Source organism: Neopsephotus bourkii, unplaced genomic scaffold, assembly GCF_033783945.1.
Source record: "Neopsephotus bourkii isolate Nb327-2 ecotype Australia unplaced genomic scaffold, CSIRO-AGI_Nbou_v1 NB_1132, whole genome shotgun sequence".
NCBI classification, from domain to species: Eukaryota; Metazoa; Chordata; class Aves; order Psittaciformes; family Psittacidae; genus Neopsephotus; species Neopsephotus bourkii.
This window is the reverse complement of record NW_026901618.1, coordinates 3,348,646-3,375,876: the sequence shown is the minus strand read 5'-3', so window position 1 is coordinate 3,375,876 and position 27,231 is coordinate 3,348,646. Positions and strand designations below refer to the sequence as shown.

At 37.9% G+C, this 27,231-nt stretch overlaps 1 protein-coding gene across 1 annotated transcript in view; it reads left to right on the top strand.

Annotated features, from left to right (window-relative positions):
- Positions 1–27,231, top strand: part of LOC133217319 (ubiquitin-conjugating enzyme E2 E2) — a 208,814-nt gene that overhangs the window by 155,508 nt on the left and 26,075 nt on the right. Inside the window, exon 4 of the mRNA XM_061362715.1 lies at positions 15,177–15,309. Within this exon, the coding sequence (XP_061218699.1) occupies positions 15,177–15,309 (133 nt within the window). The remainder of the gene's footprint in view (positions 1–15,176; positions 15,310–27,231) is intronic.

Here is a 27,231-nt window from a genome sequence, read left to right as displayed (position 1 = left end):
AGGTATGTCAGTACAAAACCTCTAATTCACAATGCTGGGAGATCCTAATTTGCCTATATTGGTAACCATAAATTGAAATTCTATTTGTGGCAGTGTCATCTAAATTTCACTAAATCTCTCCTGTCATTTTGTGGAAATGCATGAAAGTTCAGACATCAGTATTAAATAAAATAAGATGTATGGGCTTCTGAGTGTTGCAGGTTTTTAGATAAATTCTCCAAAGCTTGCAGAGCAAGAAAAAAGTTGGTTTTTTTGAAGGCTTTGCTCTATTTGTGAAGTAAAATAGATTTATTTGGTTTATGAAGTTAAAGTCAGAGAAATAAAATAGGACATCAGCATCAGCACGAGAGTAGTAGCTCTTGGTGTTGCTAATAATACTGCTTCATTTGCAAAAAAGAAAAGATTATTTTTAAACCATTTTTACTTCCCACTGTTTAGGGTGGTTTGTTTACCACACAAACCTCTGGACAATGGCAAATGTTTTAAAAGACACACTGTGTGTAATTTCTATTTGTAAATATTATGATTCTGTATTTAAACACAGTATTTACTGTCACATCCGAGGAGGCAGCTGGCCACTCACGTTTGTGAACACCCCTTATTCACACAATCGTGTTTATGAGGAAGATAAATTTAATTTAGCTTTCCATTGGCCAGAACCTCAGTTTCCTGATTTTCAACAAAAAGGGTATTTCTATGCTCTGGACTTTTTAGGAGGGACTTGCTGCAGTGCAGGATGGGTTTCTGAAAGAGGGTATGAATGTTAGACGTTGGTTTTATTTAGATAGTTTCTGCTGGGGTAGGACAGCAAGGAGCACTGGATGGGCACACTGTTAGAGGGCTAAAAAAACAAACCCAAAAACCCTATAGTAACTAACAGAAAGTTAACGTTGAAGCCAGACTGATTATCTTTCCTTCAGTTTACTGATTCATTTTGTTGTGTCTAGTGCCACTCTGTTTGACCTTTTACCTCTACAGAGAAAATATTCATGTCTAAGCATTCCAATTTTTTTCAGTTTGAGCCCTGAACCCAACAATAATCTCTGCTAGTGATAAAATTACTTGAAAATAAGTGTAAAAATGCAAATGAAAATAGAAATATTCTTTAAATAGGGAATATTAACTCATGGAGGAGTGTACATGAAAAATGTAATAAATCTAGTTTTGTCAAACAGTTTAATACACTTCCCAAATTACTGCGTTCTCTTGTTTCACACAGGAACTGACATTTCAGTTCTGAATGTCAGAGAATTCTATTGAAATTGTTCTGCACAATCTCAGACCCCCGCAGAAATGATAGGAATAGAAGTCAAGTGACAAATTCAGTTCGTATTTTTGTGTGATTCTAAAATATTGCTGTAATGGAAAAACCCTGATCAAAGGGACCACACCACCATCCACCACTTTTTGCTTTTGAATATTTGGGGCTTTTTTGATCCTCTGAAGGTACACTTTTAGAATATGTTTCCTAACACAATAAACCAAAAACAATTTAAAGTAGGTCAACATAAATTTGAATGTACAATTGCACATGCGAGATTATTTTTTTAACAAGACTCGCTAAAAATGAGAGGTTTTAAAACTGCGAGCACAACTACATGCACATTTTATGTGCTTAAAAGTGGCTCGTAAGTGCTCTTTTTTGTGCATTTTAATGTACTGAAGTCAGTGGTATTTTATCTCTGGCATCACCGAACACCAGATCAACTCTTGAGTGCACAGAATTGAGCCTTTGCTTCCCAGGAAAACTGGCAAAGTTCCCAGTCACTCAGCTTTTCTGCGCTGGGGTTCAATACACCTAGTTTGATAAAGTAACATGTAAATCCCTTCTGTATCTTTAAGAAAAGCAAAGTAATGTATCCCATAGGGGAAACACTGCTCATGTATTAAACACTGCCAAGTTGACTACTTCCTTGTGTACATCGTGTCTTGAAGTAATTCAAGATCAGTTGTAGACCCTGTGGTGTGTCTCTGTTACACAAGAGTGTCTCTTGACTTGTGTTAAAATCTACAGGAAATTTCTGTATTCTGACATTTTCCCTAACATATTTGCCACATTTTGTAGGGATGTTTGTTGGCATGCCCGAGTGCCTTCAGAGGGTGAGGAGGTGCTCACCCAAGCACAGCTCCAGTCCTCCATATGCTATGCATTTAGCTTTAAATACAGCATTTATGTATTTTGAGGGAACTGTACTAACTTGATAGTGCTGCCTGGGGGAGAAAGCAATGCTTTCATGCAAAGATTGTCACGGGCGGTGGAGTGATAGCTGAAAGTAGTTGGCCTTATTAAGCAGAATTCCTGGAGGTGTTTACATGTCTATGTAGCTGTAAAATAGCCTTTCTTCAGTCCTCGGGTTTTCCCGCTTTCTCTCAGTTCTGTTTCAGTATATATTGTTATATGTGAGCCTCTGTGTACAAAAAGATAAGGAGCAAAGACTAAACCCTATTTTTGTTACTCGTGGTTAGCTCAGTTGCTTTTAGTGTGTCTACTTGAATAAGTAAAATAAAAGCAGATATAATTCCAAATCCTTTTACTAACCATCAGGGAAGAGTACTCATTGACCATAATAATATCTTAGCAGAGTACAAGATGTCATCTATAAATGATACACATTTTTTAGTCATTAAGTCACATTAAGCAGTTCTAAGTTTTGCCCTCAGCATAAGTAGTCTCTAGCAATTGCATCTGTCTCTTCAGTATGCAGAGAATATGAAAGGAAAATTGTGTTTTACCCTATTATCTAAGAAATTGTGAAGCTATAAAAACAGATTACTATTAATAAACAACATTTTCTTCAAAAGGCTATGCATACAGTTGTGAGGAAACAGATGCTCACACTTCCAGAATTATACAATTGGCAAGTGCATTAATTTTGAAAAAGATTATTTTGAAGGCATAAGAACCAGTAGAAGTACAGAAACTGTGACAAGAGTACATACGCACACTGTTGTGATTTAGTATGATTCAACAGAGGAACACTTTCTTCCTCTTAATACATAAATTGGTATATTTTAATCTTTCTCAGGTGAATTGACTTCTGCTAAATTATCACAAGCACTACAGGTGAGCCATTGCTGAGCTTGCTCATACCCATGTTATTAAACAGTAATATGGCTTGAAATATCTCCACCATGCCTTTCCTCTTCATAAGTAAAAAACAAGACTTTTTTTCTTTTAAAACACTGAATATGGTGTTTTTGAAGAGTACCTAACTGATCATTACAGCAATTAGCAGATATATTCCTAATTAACCTTCAAATAAGATAAGACAGGCAGCTGCCTGGCATGTGTTCCCACAGCATTCTCAGGCCCTCAACCAAGGGCTAACACATGCAGCTGAAGAGTATTTCCTCCTCCATCCAGTCAGCATTGCCAGCAAGGCTGCAATCAGCAGTGCTATTCTTACGACTTAGGACATTTGTCCACTAAGAAATGGACTCGTAAAAAAACCTATTCATTAGATGCAGACCGCCGAAGAGCCTCCAAATATGAGCAATTTGAACAAAAGCCATCTAGGCTAGCGCTGAACCCAGACACCACAAGAGGAACATTTCTGTAGCTCATAGCCATTTGCTCCAGCTGTATGCTTTGAATATACAAGACTTAAACACACATTGATTAGGATAATAAAGATAAGCAGTAATGCATGATAAAGATAAGCAATATAAGTCTAGCGTTCATGGGTTAAGCTACATGTTAGTTTTGCGTTGTGAATATCAGCACGACTAGTGTAGCATTCTGTGGTTTTCCTCATGGTGATAGCTCTGACTCAAGCACTGGCCATTTGTCACTTAATGCACACAACCAGTAATATTGCAAGTGAATAAACAATGATGAGAGAAGGTATCAACGGCAGCTGAACCAAGGACATGAGCTGGAACTGAAAATAGGAAAGAAAATAGCACAAAAGTAATTTTTATAATGTAAAAAACATCTGTGTGAGTCAGGATTGCAAGTGTTGTTGCCAAGGAAATTGTAATGGCAATTTCAACAGTTGCTGGTATTATTTCTGGATATAGGGAACGTACACTGTGATTTTAACAAAAAAAAAAAAAAAAACCAAACAAAAACAAGTCTTATATAAATATGTGAAGTTTCATTCTTGTATGACAGAGACACTGATTATGACATAAAGGTTAGAATGATGGTTCTTGCTTGCTAATTAGAAATGTCAATTCTAATTAGACAAGACATCATTTCTAGAGTAGGTCATGTGTGAGACTTACAGCAGTGGAAGTCTCACTTGAAACCTTGAGAGGGATTTTATGGAGCTCCAAGTTCTCTAACTCCAGCTCCAAACTGATGACTGCTTTCACAGGCAGGTACCTACACATTGGTTATTTGCCTTCCCATCATGAGAAAGAGGTTGAGGACTTCTTCCAGCCATACACTTTCATTATGACTTTCAGTTGACAAGTGAAAAGTCCTTCTTTTCTTGAACCAGTTTTGCCATCGTCTTTCCCAGGACTACTTTCCATCTTTTCATCCTAATGCTCTTGAATAAAGCAAGGAAGGAAACTAAGCCATTCATAGGGAAGGAGTCTCTAATCAGAAGTCCAGATCCTGGGAGCACAGGGGAGGTCTGTATATTTAGAAGAATGTAGCCTCAGTTGTCACCTTTAGTGGAAAGCACATTAAAACAGCCCCATTCTCATACTGAAGTCTGTGGCATAATCACATTCTGGGACTGTTTTAGCAAGCTGACTTGGTAACTTCAGGTCTGACTTTGAGTTGATTTCCAGCAACCTTGGAACAGAAAGCTTGGTTCTTCATAAGCCTCTTCCTAACCTCAGTCACAGAAACTCTCCCAAAAGATCCTAGGAGAAGATCATGACAGTAGAAAAATGAGAAATTTAAGTATGTTCTATTTTGTATTTACCCTTCCATGGATCCAGAGAAGGAGTATGTTAAAAAATCTTAACAATATTCTATTCCAGTAGAAGAAACCACATTCTCACATAAACACTCCTCAAGAATTTGCCAGATCTCCGTTTATTTCATCCAGTCAGTCAAGTGGTATGAATTGTTCAGTCCTCACAGACAGTGCAAAGACAATTACCTATAAATGGTGTTTTCTTTGGAGAAGTCAGAATGTAGCCTGCAATGAGGGTAATCAGTCTCAATCAAAAGTCGAAACATTTTAAGGTCTCTTTCAACTCAGACCTATGACTGGTCTCCATATTTGAAGTAAGAAAATTATCTCAAATGAAGAAAAAAGGCTGTGAAAATGTGTCCATTTGCCAGTAATTTCCACTTGTGTTTTCTTCTGTTTACCAGATACCTGGAGAAATAAGACCGCCTCTTAACTAAACTGACTAAATAAAAGGAATCTGCTTTTGAAGTATATGGATTTCAGAATCAAATTTCCTTTTTCTGTGCCTGCTGGCTTTATAGGCTTGTTTACTCAGGAGGAAATGACTTGTTTTATAACGTGTTTAACATCATGTTAGTCAATCTCTGCCATAATACGGAGTTGTTTCCTTGTGTAAGCAGGCATTTCACATGTAAGCATGTGTGAATGTCACACTGAAAAGAGGATAATCTGTATTCAAGCCTGTTCCTCTTTTTACAGGATGGAGAGAACAGACTTGCTGGTTACACAGCTTTCTTGTATGTTTGAGGTACCTCTCTCTGTAAATACTAACTTCTTTAAATTTTCTTCTCATTAATTGCCCTCAATATTTTGAGACAGCTTTACAAGCAGCTTGTGTAGAAGCTAAAGACCCTAAAACATCACAAAAGGAAATCTCGGAATTGAGCCCCTCCAATCTCCAATTATTTTTTTTCCATAAGGTTTCAAAATTTCCAGGCTCCGGTTTAAACAAGTGCCTGAAGTCAGGATTATTGAAGAGGACAGTCTTGAGCAAATCAAACCTTTTTATAGGCAGTTGGATAAATCATTTCCAAGTAGGGGAAAGATAAAATGGCTACTGGTTATATGGAAAACCAGCTTTCTGAGGAGAATATGCAGTCATTGAAAAAATATTACTGCCTTACTTATAACATTCATAATGATCATAAAATGTGTGTGTACATGTATTAGAAATAATCCTGTATAAGTCATTCTCAATTACTGAAATAGCCAACTATTGCAGAATATCTTTACACTAATATTTCTTAAAGTAAGTTACTGTAGAGGTCTTTTTTGGTTAAGACTTTAAAAAAATCCTTACATGAAATCGTTAGTCCCTCAGAAAGTGAAGGAGACATGAGCCAGAGTTCAGCTGATCTGTCCACTGCTAATACATTGTGCATGGTTTGAGGGTTTTCTTTGTTTGGGTTTGGTGGTTGGTTTCGGGTTGGTTTTTTTATTTTTTTTTATTTTTTTCATAATTTCTGATGATGAGCAGGAGTTTGGAATTGGTTTTTAGAAGTGATAAAATTAACATGTCAAATGGATTTCAGATCTAAAGCTTACAGTATATTGCACCCACCCATGACAAGCCTTTCTAGTCTGTTGGAGCTGGTCTGCTTTAGCCCTGTCTACCTCTCTGTCCTGCACTCCCTCTTGAGGTTTCCACAGAAACTAAAAAGTCTATGCTATTTTAAAGAATACTTTCTTTCTTACTATACTTCTTAAATCTTCCAGCTGCTATGGGGTTTCTGTACTATCTGTCTGCACTCAGTCATCTCAGCCTTTTAAATTAGATTTAGGATTTAAAAATATAGTGCCTGATGGTGCCACCCCACTGTTGCGTGTCTGTTTCACTTAGCAATGGTAGAAGAGTAAATTACAGCTGTTTTGGGAAAGGGGAAATATTGTGAAATTAAAAGGTAGTTACAGTCTGAAAAATAAATGGCAATCCTGGGAAAGGAAAAAGAAACCCAAGGAAAAGCAAATTAGGATTAACATGGAAATAATATCACTTGGCAGACTGCAGGATTGGAGGTCATATTGGAAGGTCCCAGGACAGTCTATCTTTTTTTTTTTTTTTTGTAGTGTTTTTTGTTCCTAGTTACTTGTGTTTCCTCCTTTGCTAAAATATAGCTACAAATCATGCTTGATATAATTTAGCGTACAGACAAATCAGACTGTTAAATATTTTGTCTTATTTAAACTATACAGTCCATTTCTGGACTGTAAAAACGCTGGAACTAAAGTTGGTATTACTTTAAAAGAAAAAGAAACAAAAGATGTGTCAAAAGGGAGCCGAGCCTATAGATGTGTAATAGGAGGCAAACGGTTGTTTCCTGTGCTGAAAAGGAAAGGCTTCTTGTGAAGGGTTTTATGTAATTTTCTTCAGCTGAACAAAGTGGAGAATACTTAACAAAATTGCCATTTTTAAAATCTCATTGTGAATACTCAGCATGCTGTGATCATACACTGTGTAATGGCGTTTGCAATGAATAAATTGCTGTAGATAGTATAATATAAATAACTATTTTGTGCATTAAGAAGCAGTTCTCTCCATGATGGCTGCTATCTCAGAAATGCTCTGAAGACAGGACCTTAAAGAATAAAAGCATCAAAGTACTCTTTGAATAATACCAGTCTGCTAAAGTGCTAGGATACTTTTAATAATTTTTTGTGGTATTGTTTAGAAGTGAATAATAAAATCAACTAAGTGATATTGGCGTGGATCTATTTGGTATTTTTACTGTGGCCAAAACTTACTAATTTTTAAAACAAGAAAGCTTCAGCCAAAAATTTTTAATGGCTCCAGTGACGGGAAAGCAGAGAAAATCAATCAGAAGGAAAAAAGGATATTCCTCAAACAGACTTGGCACACTGGCCTGGTGTGCTGTGAGTTTGTTGCAAGAAATAAAGTGGCAGGAAGCCCCAGAGTTAAACTGCATATTGCTTTGGGTGTTAAATGGACCTCTACAACACCTTGCTAAAACTAAAGACTGACAGTAAAAAAAATGCCATACCATACTGAGTTCAAGTGCTCAATGAGCACAAAAAACAGTATCTAGTGTTATCCTGTAATACATTACTGCTCCTTTGACAGTTCATTGGGATCAGTTTTCCTAAATATTCTTCCAATCATGTTTACCACAAACACATTGGTTCCGTCGTGTAGATGAACGTGGTAACTGGCTTCCATAAAAAGCACTCGATAAAAGCAGGATATAACAACTTTGAAGGAATTGTAGCATAAGTTTGAAAAATGTCTTAATATCCTCCTCCTCTTACTGCTTGCCTAAAAGCACCCTTTTGTTAAGTTTCTGATTAAAAGATGGTCTCAATCAAAAAACTGGAAGAGCTGTAAGAAAGTCTGTCCCAAATTTTTCAGCTGAATTCTCTTGCTGTAATGGAAACTAAGTGGTATACAGGATTTGTCTGAAGTTTCTCGTTCTGTCAAAGCCTTTCTGAGTGACAAGTGGTCCAGTCACTTCACCCTCAGTTTCCAGTATGAATAATTATGCCTTATGAAAGACACCTACTCAAGAACCTTTCTTACTTCCTCCAGTTATATTGATATTCCAACACACTTAACACATAAATTCCGAGTAATATTGCAGGTTGACCAAAAATACTGGATCTAGCATAGACCCAAATTTGAGTGTTAGATTGTTAGAGCATGGAAAGGCAAGATTTTCATGACATATAGCACGTATTTAAAGTAAAATTAGCATCTCTTTAAAAATGTATATATTTTGTTAATTTTCTTAGAGTAATTCAGATCTCTTGGGCCTCAAATTAAATGCTGAAAAATTTCTAGCTTTGGTCTAGATTATAACTTGTAAGAACTATGAGCGTGTTCCAGCATTTTAATAAAGACACTTTTTGCACCATCAAGAGGAAGGAATTGAGATGGAGTGTTCAGCAGATTTTCAGGAAAAACAGAGATTAAGAAAAGGTTATGCACTTCAAAGGTACAAATTTCTGGATGGTTTATTCCTTTATGAGAGTTTATATCATCAATATTATAGCGGAAGTAAGCACTTACCTCTAATTCTAAAGAGGTTTATTTCTTTAATTGTTCTTTGATTTTACTGCTTGGAGACTAGCCTGCTAATGTTATTCGTAGCAGAGGTGTTATTAACCATACAACTGTGTCCATTGCCACAGGCAGTCTCAATGCTCACTGCTCTCTTTGTTTTTGTTTTGTAGAAACGTATTCCTTTGGCTGCTGTGGCAACTGTTTATTACATACATTTATAAAAGTAGCTACTGATATCACTGTAGCATCTGGGCAGGCAGCTGTGACTCCCTGTCCCTTCAATACACCACTGTTGCTCTGGCACCCCCTCTCTGCTTGCTCTTCATTTACTACATCCCCGAAGAGGGGCAACAGGGAAGGAAAGAAACAAAATGAGTAACTGCTGTACTGTAATAAAATTCCCCTGCACCATTTTCCACCCCCTCCTTTCTGGAGAAAGTTGAAAAATAGGAGGATGTGTTGGTGGCTGTTGATGAGCAAAAAAGAAAGGGCATGTTAGGGGAAGGAGGATCTGCATGTACCCAAAGGGAGAAAGGCTCCACTATAATGAAAGAGCAATGAATTATCACCATACAGAGAAGGGGTTGGAGAGAAACCACCCTCAAGCAGAAAATAGAAAATACAGGTTCTATGAAGAAGGATTGTCAGTAAAAAAGGAAGAGAAAGGGTAAAGGCCCAAGAGGTGATGGATCAGGTGTGCTTCCAGAATGGAGAGAAGAGAGAGCTGGGAGAAGAGCAGAAGAAATTCAACACATAACCAGTGCTGCTGGCACTGTGTATCCATTCCAAGGCCAAAGACATAAAGCAGTGGCTGTGATGCCAATGCTTCCCAATGGCACTATTTCTGCATTGTGTTAAATGGGGCTGGGCTGGGTGTGCAGGTTGGTCTGTCACCTGGTGATGTTAGCATCAGCATAGCACCTGGTGACTTCTCAAATTGAGGTTATCCGTCCACTTTGCCAGCATAGTCCCACTGCTGGTCTCATCAGCTTGTTCCCAAGCAAGGGGACAGCCACGAGATACGATATATTCCAAAGCAACATTTTTGCTTAGGACCAGTTTCAGTAATGGCACCAAGTTCAAAACAGAGAGCAGAGGTATATACTGGGTTTATTTTAATGAGGCTTCGTATGAGCTTCTCAAGAGATGTGTCTCACTGAAAGCTGAATCTGCAGTCTTTTGTGTTGTCACATCCATACTCTTCCCTCAACAGCTGCGCTCTTAAATTATTTTACCAGTCTTCCAGTACTTTTGTATCCACTGTGACCTCTGGGCAAGTGGCTTCCCAGAGGCATTAACAGAGGACAGCTAGAGGCAGGATCTGCTGCAGCATAACTGTTAGATGTGTGAGAAGTGGGATTGCAAGAAACTGACTTGTAATACTTGTAAACAGAGATAATTTTGTGGTGAGCTGTTCTCCTCAGAGAAATCTCTTAAACAGTTAGGTAAAGTCTCCATGTAATAAAAGGAAAGGAAGAAACTTGAATGTATCCCTCTTCTTTCGCTGTCACGTTACCAAAGGTAGTTGAGACTGTATCCTCCATGGACTGCACTTAGGGCCAGGGGAACCCCAGTTCTGTCTGCTGAGGCAATTCAGATTAAACAATTCAGTATTAAGAATGAAATGCCATAGACAATGCCATGGAATGTGTAGTATATTAGTATAATGTCCTGCTCCTGCTTTATCCTACCATGTTATAAAGGATGAGGATAAAAATGAACTTAAATTCACCTAGTCCAGAAGAATCTTTCCATTTCTTTCTGAGTCCTGAGGAATAGGAAAGCCTCCCAACCATCTCACGTTCCTTTTTTATTTGGCCTGATCACTCTCGCCAACACATCATTCATGTGTTGGATCAAAAAGGAAATTTAAGTTACAATTCCTTATCTTACTTCTTTGGTTTGTGCTACAGGACTACCTTTCCCTTGTGTTAAAGGGTAGTTACACCTTTATAGGTGGATACCAGTAAGACTGAGAGACCAAGAATGGGAGGGGAGGCATAGAACTAGTTTTCATTTTCTACATCATTAGAAACAAACTGTGAGGTTATGCTGCCTCCAGTTATAGGCACTGGGGATGCATATGACCCTTTATCAAGAAATATAAGTTAGATTAGAAAATAATAACATTATTTTTACTAATTTATTCCATAGGTCTACTTGATAGACAAGGGAATATTTTTTTACCTTTTGTATTTACCTTTTTTTTTTTTAGTTATTCTCTGGAAATTAAATAAATTCGTGTACAAATCACAGCTCTGACAAAACTAAAGATCAGCTGTACTTTCATAACTTCTCCAGACAAGTTCTCATGGTGGTATGTCACATAGATGCTGTTGTTTTCATACAACTCTCCAAATACACTATTTTAAATTTAATACTTTAGGATATTCTAACTGCAGGGAAAGCTTGATGTTTGTAATGTATTGTACTGGACAAGCACTTTTTGGCTGCACTACTTTCAAGTCTGCCTGCCTATAATTTGTTGAGGGACTAGAAAATATTCAGTGCATTAAGCATTTAAAATAAAATGAATTCAGTTAGAGCAGCATTTAAAGTATTTTGGTACTAACTGTAACTGATGTACAAACATTTCACCTCCAAGTAGGCTTGTGGGAAGCAGTGGCAGAAGTAAAATATATCAGGAGAGGCAAAGGAAAGTGAAATAAGGAGGAGACAACTTTACATGTTTTGACTCCTTTGTCCTGAATTTCCTAAGCCCATATTGATGTCATTCTGGAAGAGGAGGAAGGCTGCTATGTTCCTCCCAGGTCTTCCAGCAAGCAAAGCCTCCCCAGTGGCTAAAATAGGGTATTCTGTGGAGTGTCTCGAGAACTATAGGAAATAATAACAGCAAAAAGCTAGCTCTTGACAATCCATTGTTAACTTCAAGTCTGCAGGGCCTTTATGCTCAGCTGCACCTCCTTGGCCTTATGTTACAAATTCCACCTAGGAGATAACACAGGAAAACAGGGAGTACCCTGTGCTTCTCATTGGGTTCCTTGATTGCTTCATCCTGCAGTCACCAAGTTTTAACATCAGGGCTCAAACTGGGAGGCTGTGGTGCTGCTCTGACAGCAGATCTGTCCTTCTAACCACCTTATCCTTACAGTTCTGCCACTTCCACCTGAAGCTGCCACAGCCACTGTCATTTCCTCCCTGAAGCTGATGGATTTAGCAGTAGGTTAGTAGCAGACAGCATGAGTATTCTCTGGCCCTGGGTCAGTTTTGCTCAAGACAGATTCAGTCTGCCCTTTGCCGAGTGGGTGCACATCTCAATCTGTCCTTCCAAAGATAACAGAACTTCAGGCATGTTTGGTTTGCTTTCTTTGAGATCTGTCATTTGGTTGCCCATAACATTAATAGAGCTGGAATATAAACCATACTGAATGTAAACTGTTTGGGCTTCAGTGTGCTGAGCAGATATCCACGTAGGAGAAGGGCAATTAAATCCTCTTGCATTACAACCCTATAGAATAAGGCTCTGGCTTAGGTCTTGCACATAATGGGAATTTTCTCTGGTGAAGCCTGATGAGCCGTTGTTCTGGTTGCCAATAATATGGATAAATAAAAGGCTTAACAATTAGGAAAGAAGAAAAACAAAGATATACACCTGTCAAACTGTTTGTATTATTAATGTTCAAGTGAAAAAGCATTACACTTGTGTATGCTGTTGCACTTAATACCAGCCGTTGCCTGTGCACATGGATTGGCATTTTGCATTGGCTCAACAGCCTTGCTGCCAGCAAGTACGCTAACTGGCAACGTTGGTAACAGCAGTCTTCCCGCACTACATACAATTTGAGCTATTCTTCAAATTAATAATAATACTTAATAAAGCTTCATCTCTCATTTGCAAAGAAAACCTTCAATTAATGTTAATCAGCATCCTCAGAATGTGATCAGACTGGGCTTGTAGCTGGACGTGCCGAAACAGTTCAACTAGCAGATGGAGCATTTTCCAACTATTCTAATTAATAACTGCTCATTTAAAATGTTAATGCAATTAAATAAATAGACAAAACAAATAAAAATAATATACATTATGAAAATGACACTATCAGAGAATGTTCAAATCAAAAAGTGAGCCTCGCTCAAACCCAAAAAGGGCCCAGCCATTGCTTCGTGGCTAAACAAGGTCTAAAAAAGACAGGGCTTGCTTTTGTTACTTGCTGTTTCCAACCATTTCTCTGGGATCAACATTTATATCACTTCTATTTTAACCTGCTGGTATCAGCTGTGTCATTGCTTCTCCAAGTATTAGAATATTTTTCTGCAGAAAATGGGAAAGGATTTCCTTGATGCATTATGGGTGCTTTTTTTATGCAAGATGTAGACTGCCCCTGCTTCTTGTCTTTTGTATTTGAACTAATTGCCTGATTTTTTTTTGTAAGGGTTCTATTTTCTGTGAACCTTGTATACCATAGCACTGATGCAGAACCACATTTGTTTGGGCTTATAAAGAGTTCAATTAGACCCTTAATGCCTAGTTCAGTCACAATTAAACCTTCCCTGTTGATTCGGGATTGGTCTTTCTAAAGGGAGTGGAGGTGTTTTTAATTATTCATTCTCTGGTTTATTTCTTACAGCAGTCTCAGCTGTGCTTTATCATTCAAAGGTTAATGCAAACTGAGAACTGGGTAAATTAAATTTGTTTGGCAGCTCACAACCTGATGTATTACAGACACTGTGGATATATAGATAGCAACACTTCTGCTATTGTAACACTTAAAAAGGCATTTTTTATCTTTAAAACAGTTGCTATTTTGTTACTATGGCTGATAGAAAATGAAAGTTCCATAATGTTATAGTCTTTGTAACCCATTTTTGTTAAGAAGCCACATAGTTTGGTAAGCCAAGCAGCATTAACAGCTACTATAGAAAATTGATGTAGGTACCATGACTAATGAAGTACACCGTCACGCAGTTGTATGCAGGGAATCATGCAGTCAGAAGTTTTAATGAAGGGAGCCCAAGGAATTTCAGGTGAAAGAGGGTTTTATTAACTTTCAGTGAAAAAAATAAATAGTTAAGCAGTAAACATGACATGATGTCATATAATAATTGGGTACATTGTGAGGCATGGAGCATAGCCAAGAGCTTTCATCTGTTCTGCACATACGGTTATTTCACAAACCCCTGCCTGCTGTGGAAATCTTTATTGCAAACATAGTAAGAATTGTTTCACAAGAAATGCCTTAAGACAATACCACATAAGTTATTTGAAATATACACCAGCACCAACTTCCTCTCAAACTATTAATCAGGTATCTAGAAGTTATCATCCTGATTGATCCTAAGTAAAATTCAAGTCATCTGTCAGTGACTGATACCAGCAGGCTATGTACTGAAAAAAAGCCTTCATATTCCTAAAGAGGCCGTCCTGAGTAACATACGTACTTCTATAGACAGGCATTATGTTGTATGAAAGGAGGCTGTGGTGGCTTTTGGACGAGTCATGCCCAAGAACTTTTATTAGGTTTTGATATTTTTTTTTCCCTCAGGAATGGACCATGTGGGTGAGAGATTTTTCTTGTTTCACATACAGGGTTATAGTTTGTGATATCTTGTAATGTTGTTTCAGTACTGTGTTTTCTAACAAGGACATTGAATTTAATGGTTGAAGTAGATGATCTCCAGAGTTCCCTTCCAACCCTAACAATTCTGTGAATCTGTAACATCTTAACCTGCTTCCTGTTTATAATATTTTTCATATAGGGTAACATTTGCAGAGAAAAGCACCCTTCTGTGGTAGAGACTGGATTAATAACTTAGAAAGTACATCTGCAAGGTTATTTGCACCCTGCTCAGTCTTTAGTACAGTCTGTGCTGTATAATAATGTGTGTAATTACACTGCTACTGACTGATGAAGTAGGTGGATGAAGAGGTAGGGGAAAATAGGATAGCTTTTGAGTCAGGACAGTCACAAGACATCTCAGCAAAGTCTCTGTTATCCTTGCACTGTAACTACTTTACATCTGCCCACTAAAATATTTGAGATGATTCAGTTGGGAATTTTTCTGTGCTTATTTGAATAATTTATAATGTGATTTTAATAATTCTTCCTGGCTGAATATATCACTTCACTGATAGAGCTTAGGATACCAGTTACATGTTTTACCCAAGGCTAACTTAATAAATGTGATACACAATTTTAAGTTGTAGTGATAAAAAAATACACACTTTTAACTTGCAAAACCAGCGGTACTACCAGTAGAGTATAATTGATGGAGTATATTCTTGATTGTGTGTAGTTATTATGTTGTATTTTTGTTTTCTATTGTAGTGCTGGACCCAAAGGAGACAACATTTATGAATGGAGGTCAACTATACTGGGGCCTCCAGGGTCTGTATATGAAGGTGGAGTTTTCTTCCTTGACATTACCTTTTCACCGGACTATCCTTTTAAACCACCGAAGGTTAGTAGGAGGATATTAGAAGTCTGATAGGAGTCCTCTCTTCGTGATATTTCTGTGTGTGTGGATGTTGGTGTATCATTGTAGGATGAAACATAAAACTGTCAAGGCAATAATGAATATTTAAACTGAGAATTTTGATGGAAAGAATTTAAATAACTGCCTAAAATTTGCCTGTATGTTGCCAGTTTAGCTGGATGGGTATGGATTTATTTAGCAAATGGTTATATAATTTCCAGCAGTTATTTATTTGATTTGGATTTGTTGCTAATGTGAATGCGTTTATATGTGAGTTGCACCTTTTGTAAGCAGCTGAAGATACTTAATCTTTCCTGTTGACCCATATCATTCACCAGGGGTCTATGACATTCTGACAAAAATTTGTACCTTTTGCACTATTTCATATAAATTACTTCTACAGATGCAAGATACAGTGTTTTATTCATGATCATTGCCTTACATCAGTTTACTGGAAGAATGTGACAATATGGCAGCATAGGCAAGAAAGCAGAGTGAAAGACATGAGATTTACAGAATTCCTTACAGACTGGTTTCTAATGCTGTTAATAATGACACTAATCACAGAGATAGAACTGTATCAATATGATGATGGGATAGCCATGACTGAGTATGCTCAGAATATCAAACAGGAAAATCTGGAAGATTAGAAAAACAGAAATGGGATTAAATGTGGTAGTGTGGAGTGTTACTGATAATCAGTAGTAATAATTACAAGGGCGGGTGGGGGGGCATGTCAAACCTGGGCTTTATTGGGGGTCACAGGATTATTTCAAACCAGATATCTAACGCATCTAAAAAGGCACATTCATAAGATACATTCTCTGGCATTGCCTGTAGAGATAAGGAATTACCAATGTCTTATACGTGACACCTGTAAAACATCTGGAAGACAGAGTGCAAATCTTAACACACATATTCACTAACAGGAACAGAAACTGGGAAAATTTACCCTTGCAGGGCTTTAATAAAATCAAATAAATTGATGGGCCTGTCATTTATGAAACAAAGTGAAAAGCAGTGAATTGTTAACCTTGCCAGCATGGAGAGTGAGGGCCTGGAACAGCTCCACGGGAACAGCTATGGGAGCAAAAATATTTACCTACTTTTTAACACATTTCTGAGAGGGTTGGTATGCCACACCAGTCCTAATAGAAGGGTATTGCATTAAAACAGAGAATAGTTATGCTGATTTGATTACCGAGAATACACTGTTGAAAGAGAAGTGTTTATAAACAGAACTGTAATGCCACTATAGTAATATTTGTAGTAGTTAGCACTGATATTATCAGGAAAAGTTCTAAAAAAGAGAGATGTGAATTCCAAGTTAGTACTTGTCATTCTGTGAATTGGACTTTCCAGGCCAATGACCTAAGCATTGGTTAGTATAGCAGTATTAGAGATGGTCTAACTTTGTTAACTTCTAGTGTTCCAGTTTAGGGAAGCTTTGAGTCTTACAGGGATTGTAGACCTTGTTGACTGCACATTTTCTGATTTAGGTAACTGTGATTACACAGTGAAGAAAGGCATTGAAACGTTTTAACTTTTCCTTCAGTTAGTTAAAGCTTTGGGCACACTGAGCTGGGGCAATGCGCTATTCTTCCTTCCTCCCTCCCAGCCCAAGCCAGTCCAGGCTTCTTACTAACTATACAAGGTCTGTCTTAACAGGTCCATTTTGTTTACTTCTTTGCTGGTCTTATTTTGTTTGTAGTAGCTGTAATGCAAGGGTTGCAAATTAAAATTATGTTATCTTGGGGATATTGGCATATGCACTATATTGATTATTGGGTATAAAATAGAGTGTGGTCCAAATCTAATATGTAAAGAACTGGATCTGAAAGACAAGTTGGAGGGATACATTTTGTTTTCTCTCTGTTGAATCTGTTGAGTCTTGAGGCAATATACACAATAGGCATCCTTTGAAAATAGAAGGTGAAAGTCCACTGTTCCACTGTGAGGTGAGGATTTTGTCAGTCCACACTCAGTTGTGTTTGGTGACTGTGTTATTTTGAGACATGAGTAATGCAACTGTGCATTACTTATTAATGAAATATCAAGCAAAGAGGTGGTTCTTCTGCTTTGCGATAGATTTTGTTTGTCTGCCTTTATCTTGATGCCAGTTGTCATTGTAAGAAATGTGTGCATATAAATCATATGAAAATACACTGCTTGATAAAGGATGAGAGAGTTGATGATGGCATATTGTATTACTAAAAGGCCAGTATTTGTGATGAGGGAAATTGTTATCTGCAAGAAAGTAATGAGTACATGAGCACAGGGGACTAATGTCAGATACAACTGAATGCTGCTAGCATATTTTGTACACATGGATTCTTACTCTATCCACTTCAGCCACTGCTGTAAATGACCCCTATTTTCAGTCCTGCTGTAGGATCTCTCAAACTGTTGCTATTTCATTACACCTATTTTCCAGACCCTATGATACTGATTCATAGGTGAAATAGTTTGGGAAATCTGTTTAATAAAGCATCATGGAAAGATGAGTGTCATAAGGTAGCTGCTGCCAGTCAGTATTGTTGAGATATGATAGTTAAATATACTCTCCACATGCTCATTTCTAGCAAAACAAAGGTAGTGAGTGTGTGGACTGTAATATATGGCCTCACTGTATAACACTGTCTGTGTCACTGGATGCAGACATTTCTTCTCCACAAAATTTGTGATGATCAGTGCTGTTCTGAAAATATGTTCATGGGTCCTAGGGTTATGGGAATAGATCATCTTAGATTTTTTTCTAAGAATAGTCCCACTCCTTATGGCTCTATCGTCTTAAAAAGTATAAAGTACAAGACTGTGCAATGTACTGAGAAAGACGTAAAATGTATTCCTGAGTGTTGGCAAGATTACCTTCCTGTAAGTACATAGTAGAAAGGGTCCAGTTTAGATTTCTCTCTCTGATTGAATTTATAAATTACTCCTGAGACTTCTGTGGGCCATTTTCATCCTGCTTTTACTATGAAGTAAGGAAACATTTAAATGAGTACTGTCAAAATCGATCTTCCAAAAACATGACCACAAAAGACCTGGGAAGAAGCAGAAACTGTATTTCCCAGATGCAATTACTTGACCCAGCCTGAGGTTCCAAAGGCAAATGCCCCTGTCACATAACGTAGTTACTCTTAAAGGGCCTAATCCAAAGTGTATTAAAATCTGCAGAAAGATTTCCACAATCCCTTTTCCTTATCCAGTGTCAGCTGTTGTGCACTCTGCTGTTGTGCACACGTATATTTCACATGGATGTTAGGAAAGGTAAAATCATTTTTAAAACAAGCACAATATATTGAAAGTAGGTTCTGGATAAGTGTCTTTTATTTTTATTATTATAATTTAAATACATTTATGGTGTATCCATTGTTTGGCTTGTATTATACAAAGTTCTCAGTATTTTCTAAGCAATCCAGGTTCCTTCTATAAACACTGTTCTTGCCTATTCTGATCATTAGGAACCTGCTGCATATTGGAAAACATTAATTAAAATAAAGTTGAACATCTGAAAGCACATTTGCACGTGGAGAAAAGATGTTTGACTTACATTTTGGGGTATATTTTAACAAATGTATGAAGTAATTTTGATTTGTTCTTCTGGATAGTTAGCCTGCTTCCCACATTGTCTTTATGACATAAAAGACACTAAATCACACACTTGTTCAGGTTTTATTTTAACAGAGAAAAAGTATCCATCCAAAACTTTCATTTTTATGTATTCAGTTTTTACACTTTTGTAGCCTTCAGCATCCTCTTAAGCTTTTCAAGTTTTATTTCTATTATTACATCCCCTAATTGCAATGTGTGGTCCAGCTCACATTCCTAGTTTTGTATAGTCAAGCATCACTGCCGTCAGGTTGTACCAGCTAGTCTTTCCCCTACAGAACCATCGTTATCTTTTTGTCTGTTTTACCTGTCAGTGTCTCTTTGAAGTTAAGCATAATATAAAATTAAGCTATTCTTCACCAAAAGAGAGTATACCATGTGATAAAGAATATAATTTGCTCTCATGATATTGTTTTCCCCTTTGAAGTCAGTCTGTTTCAGTCTTTCAACTTTGTCTCATGCCTTGAAACTCAAATCCAGATTTTCCAAGCCAGAGGTTGCTGACCCTTTCAGCTCTGCTTTCCTTTTAAATCAATGGCATTTGGCTTCACTCGCAACTGCTGCACTCTCATGCAGAGGAGGGAGTTGTTCTTCCCAGAGACCAGTTTATCTGTGTGTGACTGATGCAGTAGGAGTGATGGAGGACCCATCCCGCACTAACGCCAATTTATCTCTACCACCAGAAAACACAATCTTTAGAAGAGCTCATCTGAGAACTGACAAATTACCTTTGGCTTTGTGGGAGGCTCTAATCAATTAAAAGTATTCCCTCAGCTCCACTGCGAGGAAGCTTCAAAGGCACTGCAGAAATTAGCTGAGCGCCCAGTTGGCTGAGTCAGCAAGAAAGCGGGCAGTCTGAAGAATCGCTGTTCTCTTTTCAGCTGTGTCCTAAGTATCACATTGGTTTTATGAGATGCCAGACAAGAGGAAGGTGTGGAACAAAGTGAGGCATAGATGTAGGCGTAATGTCACCTTCTGCTAAAGGGCAGTTGCTGCTAAAGCTTCAGACTTGGTCACAAGCTGAGGTTTCACTTCAGCCCAAAAATACAGCATCTTCACCTTCCAAGTGAAGTGGGCTGAAGAAAGGAGAAAGCTGTGTCCTGTTCAGAACAGCCACTTAAAGAAACGAATAAAAATACTTAGATGGCCTGCCAAGGAAATAATCTTAGGTTTCTCCAGTGCCTTAATGACCCCTCAACCTTTTTCAGAAATCCCATTAAGATCTTTTTTTCTGCTGTCTTCATTTCATCCTTAATGCACTCAGACAGTTCACCCCTTGGCTTTAACAAAGAAAAGTTCTCTCTTCTCCAGTCTTTCTCTGGGATATTGAATGGGGTATACAGCTACACATAGATAGATGTCTCTTGTGGTGTGTGGGTGTGTATATCTGTGGGTGTATTTGTATATATGTATATATACAGACATGTATATGAGTAGGTGATACCACATCTTTTAGTCAGCCTGATCTGGTGAATTCCCCAAGTATGCAAACTTTTGATCTGAGGTCCTTTAAAGTTTAGCCATCACAACAAATTTACACTGTATCTTTATATGTACTATAGTGATTGAAGGAAGGACAATAATTTCATTGCCCTGCATACTGTCTCTCTGGAGCAGGAAGCCTTGACAAATCAGGAAGCTATACCACAGTCTTTCATACAGGTGTTTGTAGAAAAATGAATGTTCTTCAAGAGGACTTTACCCCCAGGAATTGTCAGTGCAGTGGTGTCTGCATTTTCATTAAGAATAATATTTACTAATAACTTCTCATGTTTGACTGCATTCAGTCTATTACAGTGTCAATTCAATTCAGCTGTAGCTGATACAGTATGGATGTATCTATCATTATCCTAGTACTCTGCTAGCTTTATTTTTGAATTTGAGTAATTTATAAAATCTCTTAATCCCAACGCTACAATTAATCTTGCTAGAGACTTTAATCTCAGATGACTGAAAAATGGTTTGAAAGACGTGAAAGCTGCAATATGCTCTATCACCTTTAAATCAAAATTAAAATAACAGAAAACTCCATTTCCTCCTTATAAATCTCCTAGATCTATCAACTGACTGAAAAATTGTTCTCAGCATTTGAAAGCTGAGCTGGTTTAAATCAATGGTTGGGCTGCAAGGAGGTCTTTTTCCTTTGTAAATACAATGCGGTGTCTATAAAATATTAATCATGTCATTTCCACATCTTTTATATGTGATTAGCTGTTAAGGACGCTTTTATTTGCAGTGTAATAGAAAAACACTGCTTACAAGAATAGATGAGGAGAAATAAGCATGCCCTGTTATTTCTAACCTAAATTGTTAATGAACCTTACAAGGCTGACCCACACTTTAACTTGCGTATATCACTATTAAGACAATTTGCCTTTGAAGCTTTCAACCTGAAGTACAGCCTATTTGATCATCACTATTTGCAACCAGTTGCAACTCAGTTGCAGTTAATGCAGGCTTCTGTCTACCTTCTCTTCTCCACCAGCGGGGGGCCCCCCCCCCCCCCAAATACGGCCATCATTTGACTAGGCTTCAAATGCAATGGTCTCCTGGCAGTGTTATCCCTTATGTTCATTTGCCTCATCATACTTCTCTCATAGCTTCTGTCACATCACATTAGCTCTCAGTGCTGTGCTGTGCTGCTCTCAGCTTTTCTCAGCTGCCTCCTGCCCTCCCCATCCTCCTCCTCCTGATCGTCTGTTGGTCCCTCACCTGGCACATTCCCACAATGCTGCCTTCCCCAGCCCCCATGCTGTGCCTCCCCAGCCCTTATCCTTCAGCCAGCCTTGCTATTTACATCTTCTTGCTGAGAGCAGCCTGTGTGGATCCTTCATCCATGACAATCAATGCAATTGGCAGGCTTTCCCAGCAAGCAGAGCCTTTAGGTGGCTGTGGGCAGAAATAAGATGAACAGGCGTGTCTGAGAGGCAGAAATGGACAATCTACCACCAGCACACTGCTGTCAGAGCTAGCAGTATGAGCCTCAGTCCTGCTCTTCTCAGGGCGGCTCTTCTCAGGCATGAGAACCGTAGCGTGCGGTTCCCACACTTGTAGCACCTACAATGAAACTCAGTCTATTTCATAGGTCCTGTATCTTCAGGTAACGTTGAACCTATAGGGCAGCATGCAGCAGTACAGAGCTCTGGACAGGTGGCTTCTTAAGAAACTTTAATGTCTATCAATCAAAATAACAGAATCATAGAGGTGTAAAGTGGTTGACAGAGATGCCAGCAGAAATAGTTAAGCTGAAGAAAGGATCAATACTACTTTTTATTGTGAATAAATTGAAAAGTCACGTTTGATAGGGCGAACCATGTAAATCTCTGAGAGTTCCTTTGAATTCATCTACCTGATATTTTTTCTAGTAATTGCCAAATTGAATTGCCATTTCTTTTAATGAATAGCCTTCTTTTTTGCTCTGTTTTTAATATACTAATTTATAGCAGTCATTTGTATTGATTTATTTAGTCTTGATGCAATTGGCCCTATCCAACTAAACTCTTTCTGGCTTCTCTCTCCAAAACTTAGGTGGTTCATAATTTATTCCTATTTCTTATGAATATCCATCACACAGAGCTCCTCAAAAGGGACTGTAGAGGCATCTTATGGGAAATATCTTCTGCCTCACAGCAGTGGTTTGCATACTGCTTGTCAAATATATTTTCAAAAGAGGACTTGTAATGTCTATTGGAAGTTTCAGAAACTACATAATTCTGCCACATCACACATTTTACTACTGCATAAAATCCACATGATCCAAAAATACATCATAGATCAACATTTTTTCTTGTCCTCTTTTATAAACAGATGTATATGCAGATGTGAGAGAATTTTATGTACATTATTGCTATAGAATAAGAGCAAATAAACTGATTAGGACAGAAAACTACAGGTTTGAGGTCAGTCTGCCTAGAACTTCTCATGTAGGGAGCACCTAAATACCCAAAGGCTATTAAAATTAGGTGAGGATAAAAAGACCCAGGTTACTTACAGTAAAGCTTAGGACTTTCAGTACCTGACACAGCCTGCCTGCATGGCCCACTGACCAGCAGCTCTGTGCCCAGAGCCCTGTGCCTGCCACATCTGCCTCTGCCCCCACTGCTTGCGAACACTAATGCACCTCCTTCCAGAAGCATAGCAGAGTTAGGAAGAACAGTAAATACCAGATATTGCCTTTCACCTGTGATACGAGATCTTTTTCATTTAGAATAAAAGTGTTTCTATGTGCTAGGCTTCCTCATATTTAGGTTAGAGGAGCTGGATTCTGTTAAAACAAAAGTGAAAGAGTACTCTGGCAAACTCAGAGAGACACGCATGTAGGACAATACAGCCTGTGTGCCTTAAACTACAAGAGGGAGGATTTACTTTATTAAATGGCCAGTAAATCTTAAAGAAATAAATTTAATCTCTATAAAAAGGACTCTGGTGCTAACTTTCCGTATGGAATTACTAGTTGTAAGAAAGGTTATGCTGATTAAATCAAAATCATTTTACAAAAACTTGATATTGACTGTCAGAGAAAGCCTTTGATGCTTTGCATCTTGCAGTATTGTTTCTATCCTGAATGTCCCTAACCCAAACAGTAATCCGTTTCCCTTGTTCTCTCTTGTTTTTCCTTTGTTTTCAGAAAAAAAATACACAGTTCAGGGCAATTTTTTATTTGCCCTCTCAGGTACATCAAAGATTATCAAGGTCCCTTTTAATATTGCTGTGCTTATTCAAACCATTTTTTCCCTGCTATAATCTGTTCAATGAGACAGTATGAGTAGTTATTCAACTTTGTAATTGACATGAATATGATGAATAATTATTCACATTGCATACTGTCTCATTTTCAGCAATACTAAAGGCTAACTCATGTCGATGCTATTATATCCCATTTAAATTGTCACTTCTGGCTACCTATCTCTCTCATGGTGCATTTTGCCACAGAAACCTAAAGTAGGCTGCATATCAGACTTTTCTGTAGGTCAAGCAAAATTAATTACAATTTCATATTTCCTTGTAATGCAGGTGATGTTTTCCTTGATAAAATAAACTATAGCTATTCCTTGCCAATTGAAATTAGGTGTGAGCAAGTGTTTTTTAAGAACTGGCTGAAGTTCATTTATTTGCATGTATTTAAATTGTTCTCTTTAGTAGTGAGCATCATGTAGTCAGTCATTTGTAATGCACTTTCTGTGATAATCTAGTATGTACCTCAACAATTGTTCATGTGAATACTACAAATCTGTAGTTTAAAACCAGAGATGGACTATCTTGTCTGAGAAAGGCAGCCTCAGTGGTGGGTATAGATAAAATGAAGTGCACTCTGCAATGAATTTGAGGATGCTAATTAATGTAATTGTTTACTGCATGAACATTGTGTCACTCAGAGCTATAGATATTTTTCATTTACATTGGCTTAGAGTATTTTTCGAATAGAATAAAGGCCTGATCTTGTTTTTATTATTCTCTCTGTTGAACCACACAAATCTATTGCTCAAGAAGTCTGACAAACTGAGATTGGAACTGCTTACCCCATCTTGAGCTCCATGAACATCATCATAAATGGCATCTTATTTTTTAATACGTTCATAACCTTTCCTGTATTCAGTATAACTTCTTCCACTTCAAGTAGTGTCACTACAGTTTCATTAAAACAAAACTCCTGGGGAATATTTGAGGAAGACAGAAGTTTCATCTCAGGCAGGCATGAAGGATTGCATCCTTGTAAGAAGTTAAAGACTTTGAAAGGGACTTCCCAAAACTGCAGGGTTGAGAGCCCTGGGATTTCTGCCCTGCTTCCAGGGTTGGCCAAGCAAAAGGGGTTGGTTTTGTTTATTCTTCTGTTGACTCTGGGAATCTTTCATCTTTCCCTACACAGACACCTGTCTGAATCTTACGGCGAAGGTTAAGCAAGTGATACACATTAATGCCAATGCTCCAGTGTCTGGGGTTAGACTTAATACAGGAACATTTGGTGCAAAAGAGAGATAGTGAATGATGTTAGAACTACGTCATGCTGGAAAACTGGTGTTTAAAATCGCTCTGAGATCCAGGAGTGATTTATCTTGGCTACAACCAGTTGCCTCCACTCGCTCAACTGAAATCCATCTCAATTCACTCTACCCAGGTTTTATAAGCAGTGAGTTTTTGGTTCTAAAACTGATTCAATGAACAGTCAGCCGTAGTTTTACATGTACTTCTTTTCTCTCTAATAGTTTTTTCAGAAAACATCATTTTCTTCTTAAAGCCTGTATAAAAGGGGTGGTTTATTTATTTAATTCTGATTTACAGTATTCAGAAGGGTTTAGCAATCAGCAGTAAACAAATGAATTTATTATTGTTTACTTCAAAAACTTAGTATAAATTCCTTATTATTACCTTTCAAAAGCTTGTTTATAGAACTCTTACAGTTTTCAGAAGATAGGCCCATTTTTCACTCTTTCCTGTAATTCACGTTTTCCTGCCCTGCACTTTTATTCAACAAAAATGAGATACTCTCTTAAAACAGCAGAATCAAAGAGAATAAAATCCATAGGGGACACTTATCTTTCAAAAAAGAAAAAATTACTCCTCTACCATTCAGTTGTCTGAGGATAGCTTCTCTACACCCACAAAGTCCCTTGAGCCCCTGCATGTGGTTGTTCAGGAGTTTTCATAAGGGGATAAATAGAATTAGAGTGCATCATTTATAGGAGCCATTTAAATGTCATCAAAGGCAAAATTATGACCATAATAAAGAAAATGTAGCTCCGCTGGAATGATATTACCAATTGGTTTCTCTCCACACACATCATGAGAATGACCCTGCATAGCTTCAAAATGGGTACGGTAAACGCAACATCCAGGAAGTTACATGTCAGTATTTGCCACATTAGCTGCAATTTGAGGCAATACCTGGAGGAGGAATGCAGTATGTCATCTCAGTTGTATTCTGTGCTGCTTTGGGACAAGAACATCGTTACCTGCCACCATCAGTCCACGGTTCCCAGCGTATTAAGACTGTTGTTAATACAGCTTCTTTTGAAATTCTGAAAAATTTGGTATGTTGCCCTTTTCTAAGGTCTCTGTATTTAAGCAGGCATTTTAAAGTGCGTTGGCATGTTTGGCGAGTCAGTAACATACTTGTCAGTGGAAAGCAGTAACCCTCATCTCATGAGTGGGTACGTTCCTCAGCATCACGGGTTTAAGATGTGCTTGTCATGAAAAAATCCTGCATTTCAGGTCTAAGTATTTGCTAACAATAGCTTTCCAACTACAAACAGGGTAGCCCACCTATGTTTATCCACCAGATAACCTAAGATGGCAGTGGAGTGTTGAACAGCTTATAAAAGACATGAGCAGCCTCCATTGATCCCAGTGGCTCTCTGAATTCCCAGTATCCTTGCTTCAATGCTTTAAAAGCAACTGCGGCAGGGGAACATGTGACAATGTATCTGTCGTCCTCAAATTGATGGCATTCTGTTAAGCACGTTACAAGCTCAGACTGACCTGTCTATAAATAATTTAGAGGGTATAATTTAATCCATGCAATGAATTCAGTGTGTTTCCCCTATGTTTGGGGGAAATACGTCTTACTACTCAGTGTATTCAGATACCACTGAATAAAGTCTTCAGATTTTTCATTATGGAAGCACCTTTTCATCAGGGAAAGCACCTTTGTTGAGGAAACATAATTAAGCAAAAACCTATTCCAGAAGTGTTCTGTGAAGTAAGCATATGATCCTGGAAATTAAGTGGAAGCTAAAGTGTTTGCCTAAGACTTGGAACATGCTGCTAAGAGGCATTCCCCGATTTTCTTGTCTCTCAAGTATAAGAGTGCCTGGAGTTAATCTGGAGACTTAATGAGCACTGACCTACAATTCACAGGATGTTTCTCTACACCAGCTCCCTTTGTAGACTCTTTCAACATGCAGTTTATGTAAGATAGTTTACCACTTTCCTGTATTTATAACCCTCCTTATTTAAAATAGCTTCCCTTTGTAGGTGAACATGTAATTTAATTGCTAAATGCTATCTTCTTGATCCTGCGGAAGACTTCCTTCACTCCAAATGCCGAATGCCCTTGGACTCCAAATGGGGGTTGGGAATAGACCATCTGCCTATAGCATTTGGATTAATTTAGCTCATTGTGCCAAAAATGTTTTAAATTCTCATAAAAAGCCTAGAAGTCAAGCACTTAGGCTGGAAAACAATAAATAAAACCACAACTGTAGGGGGAAGAAAGGAAAGAACCTACAAATATGTAGGGTATGGAATGCCAAAGTATTAAATTATCCTATTAATTGGCAATGCCTTTAGACATAGATG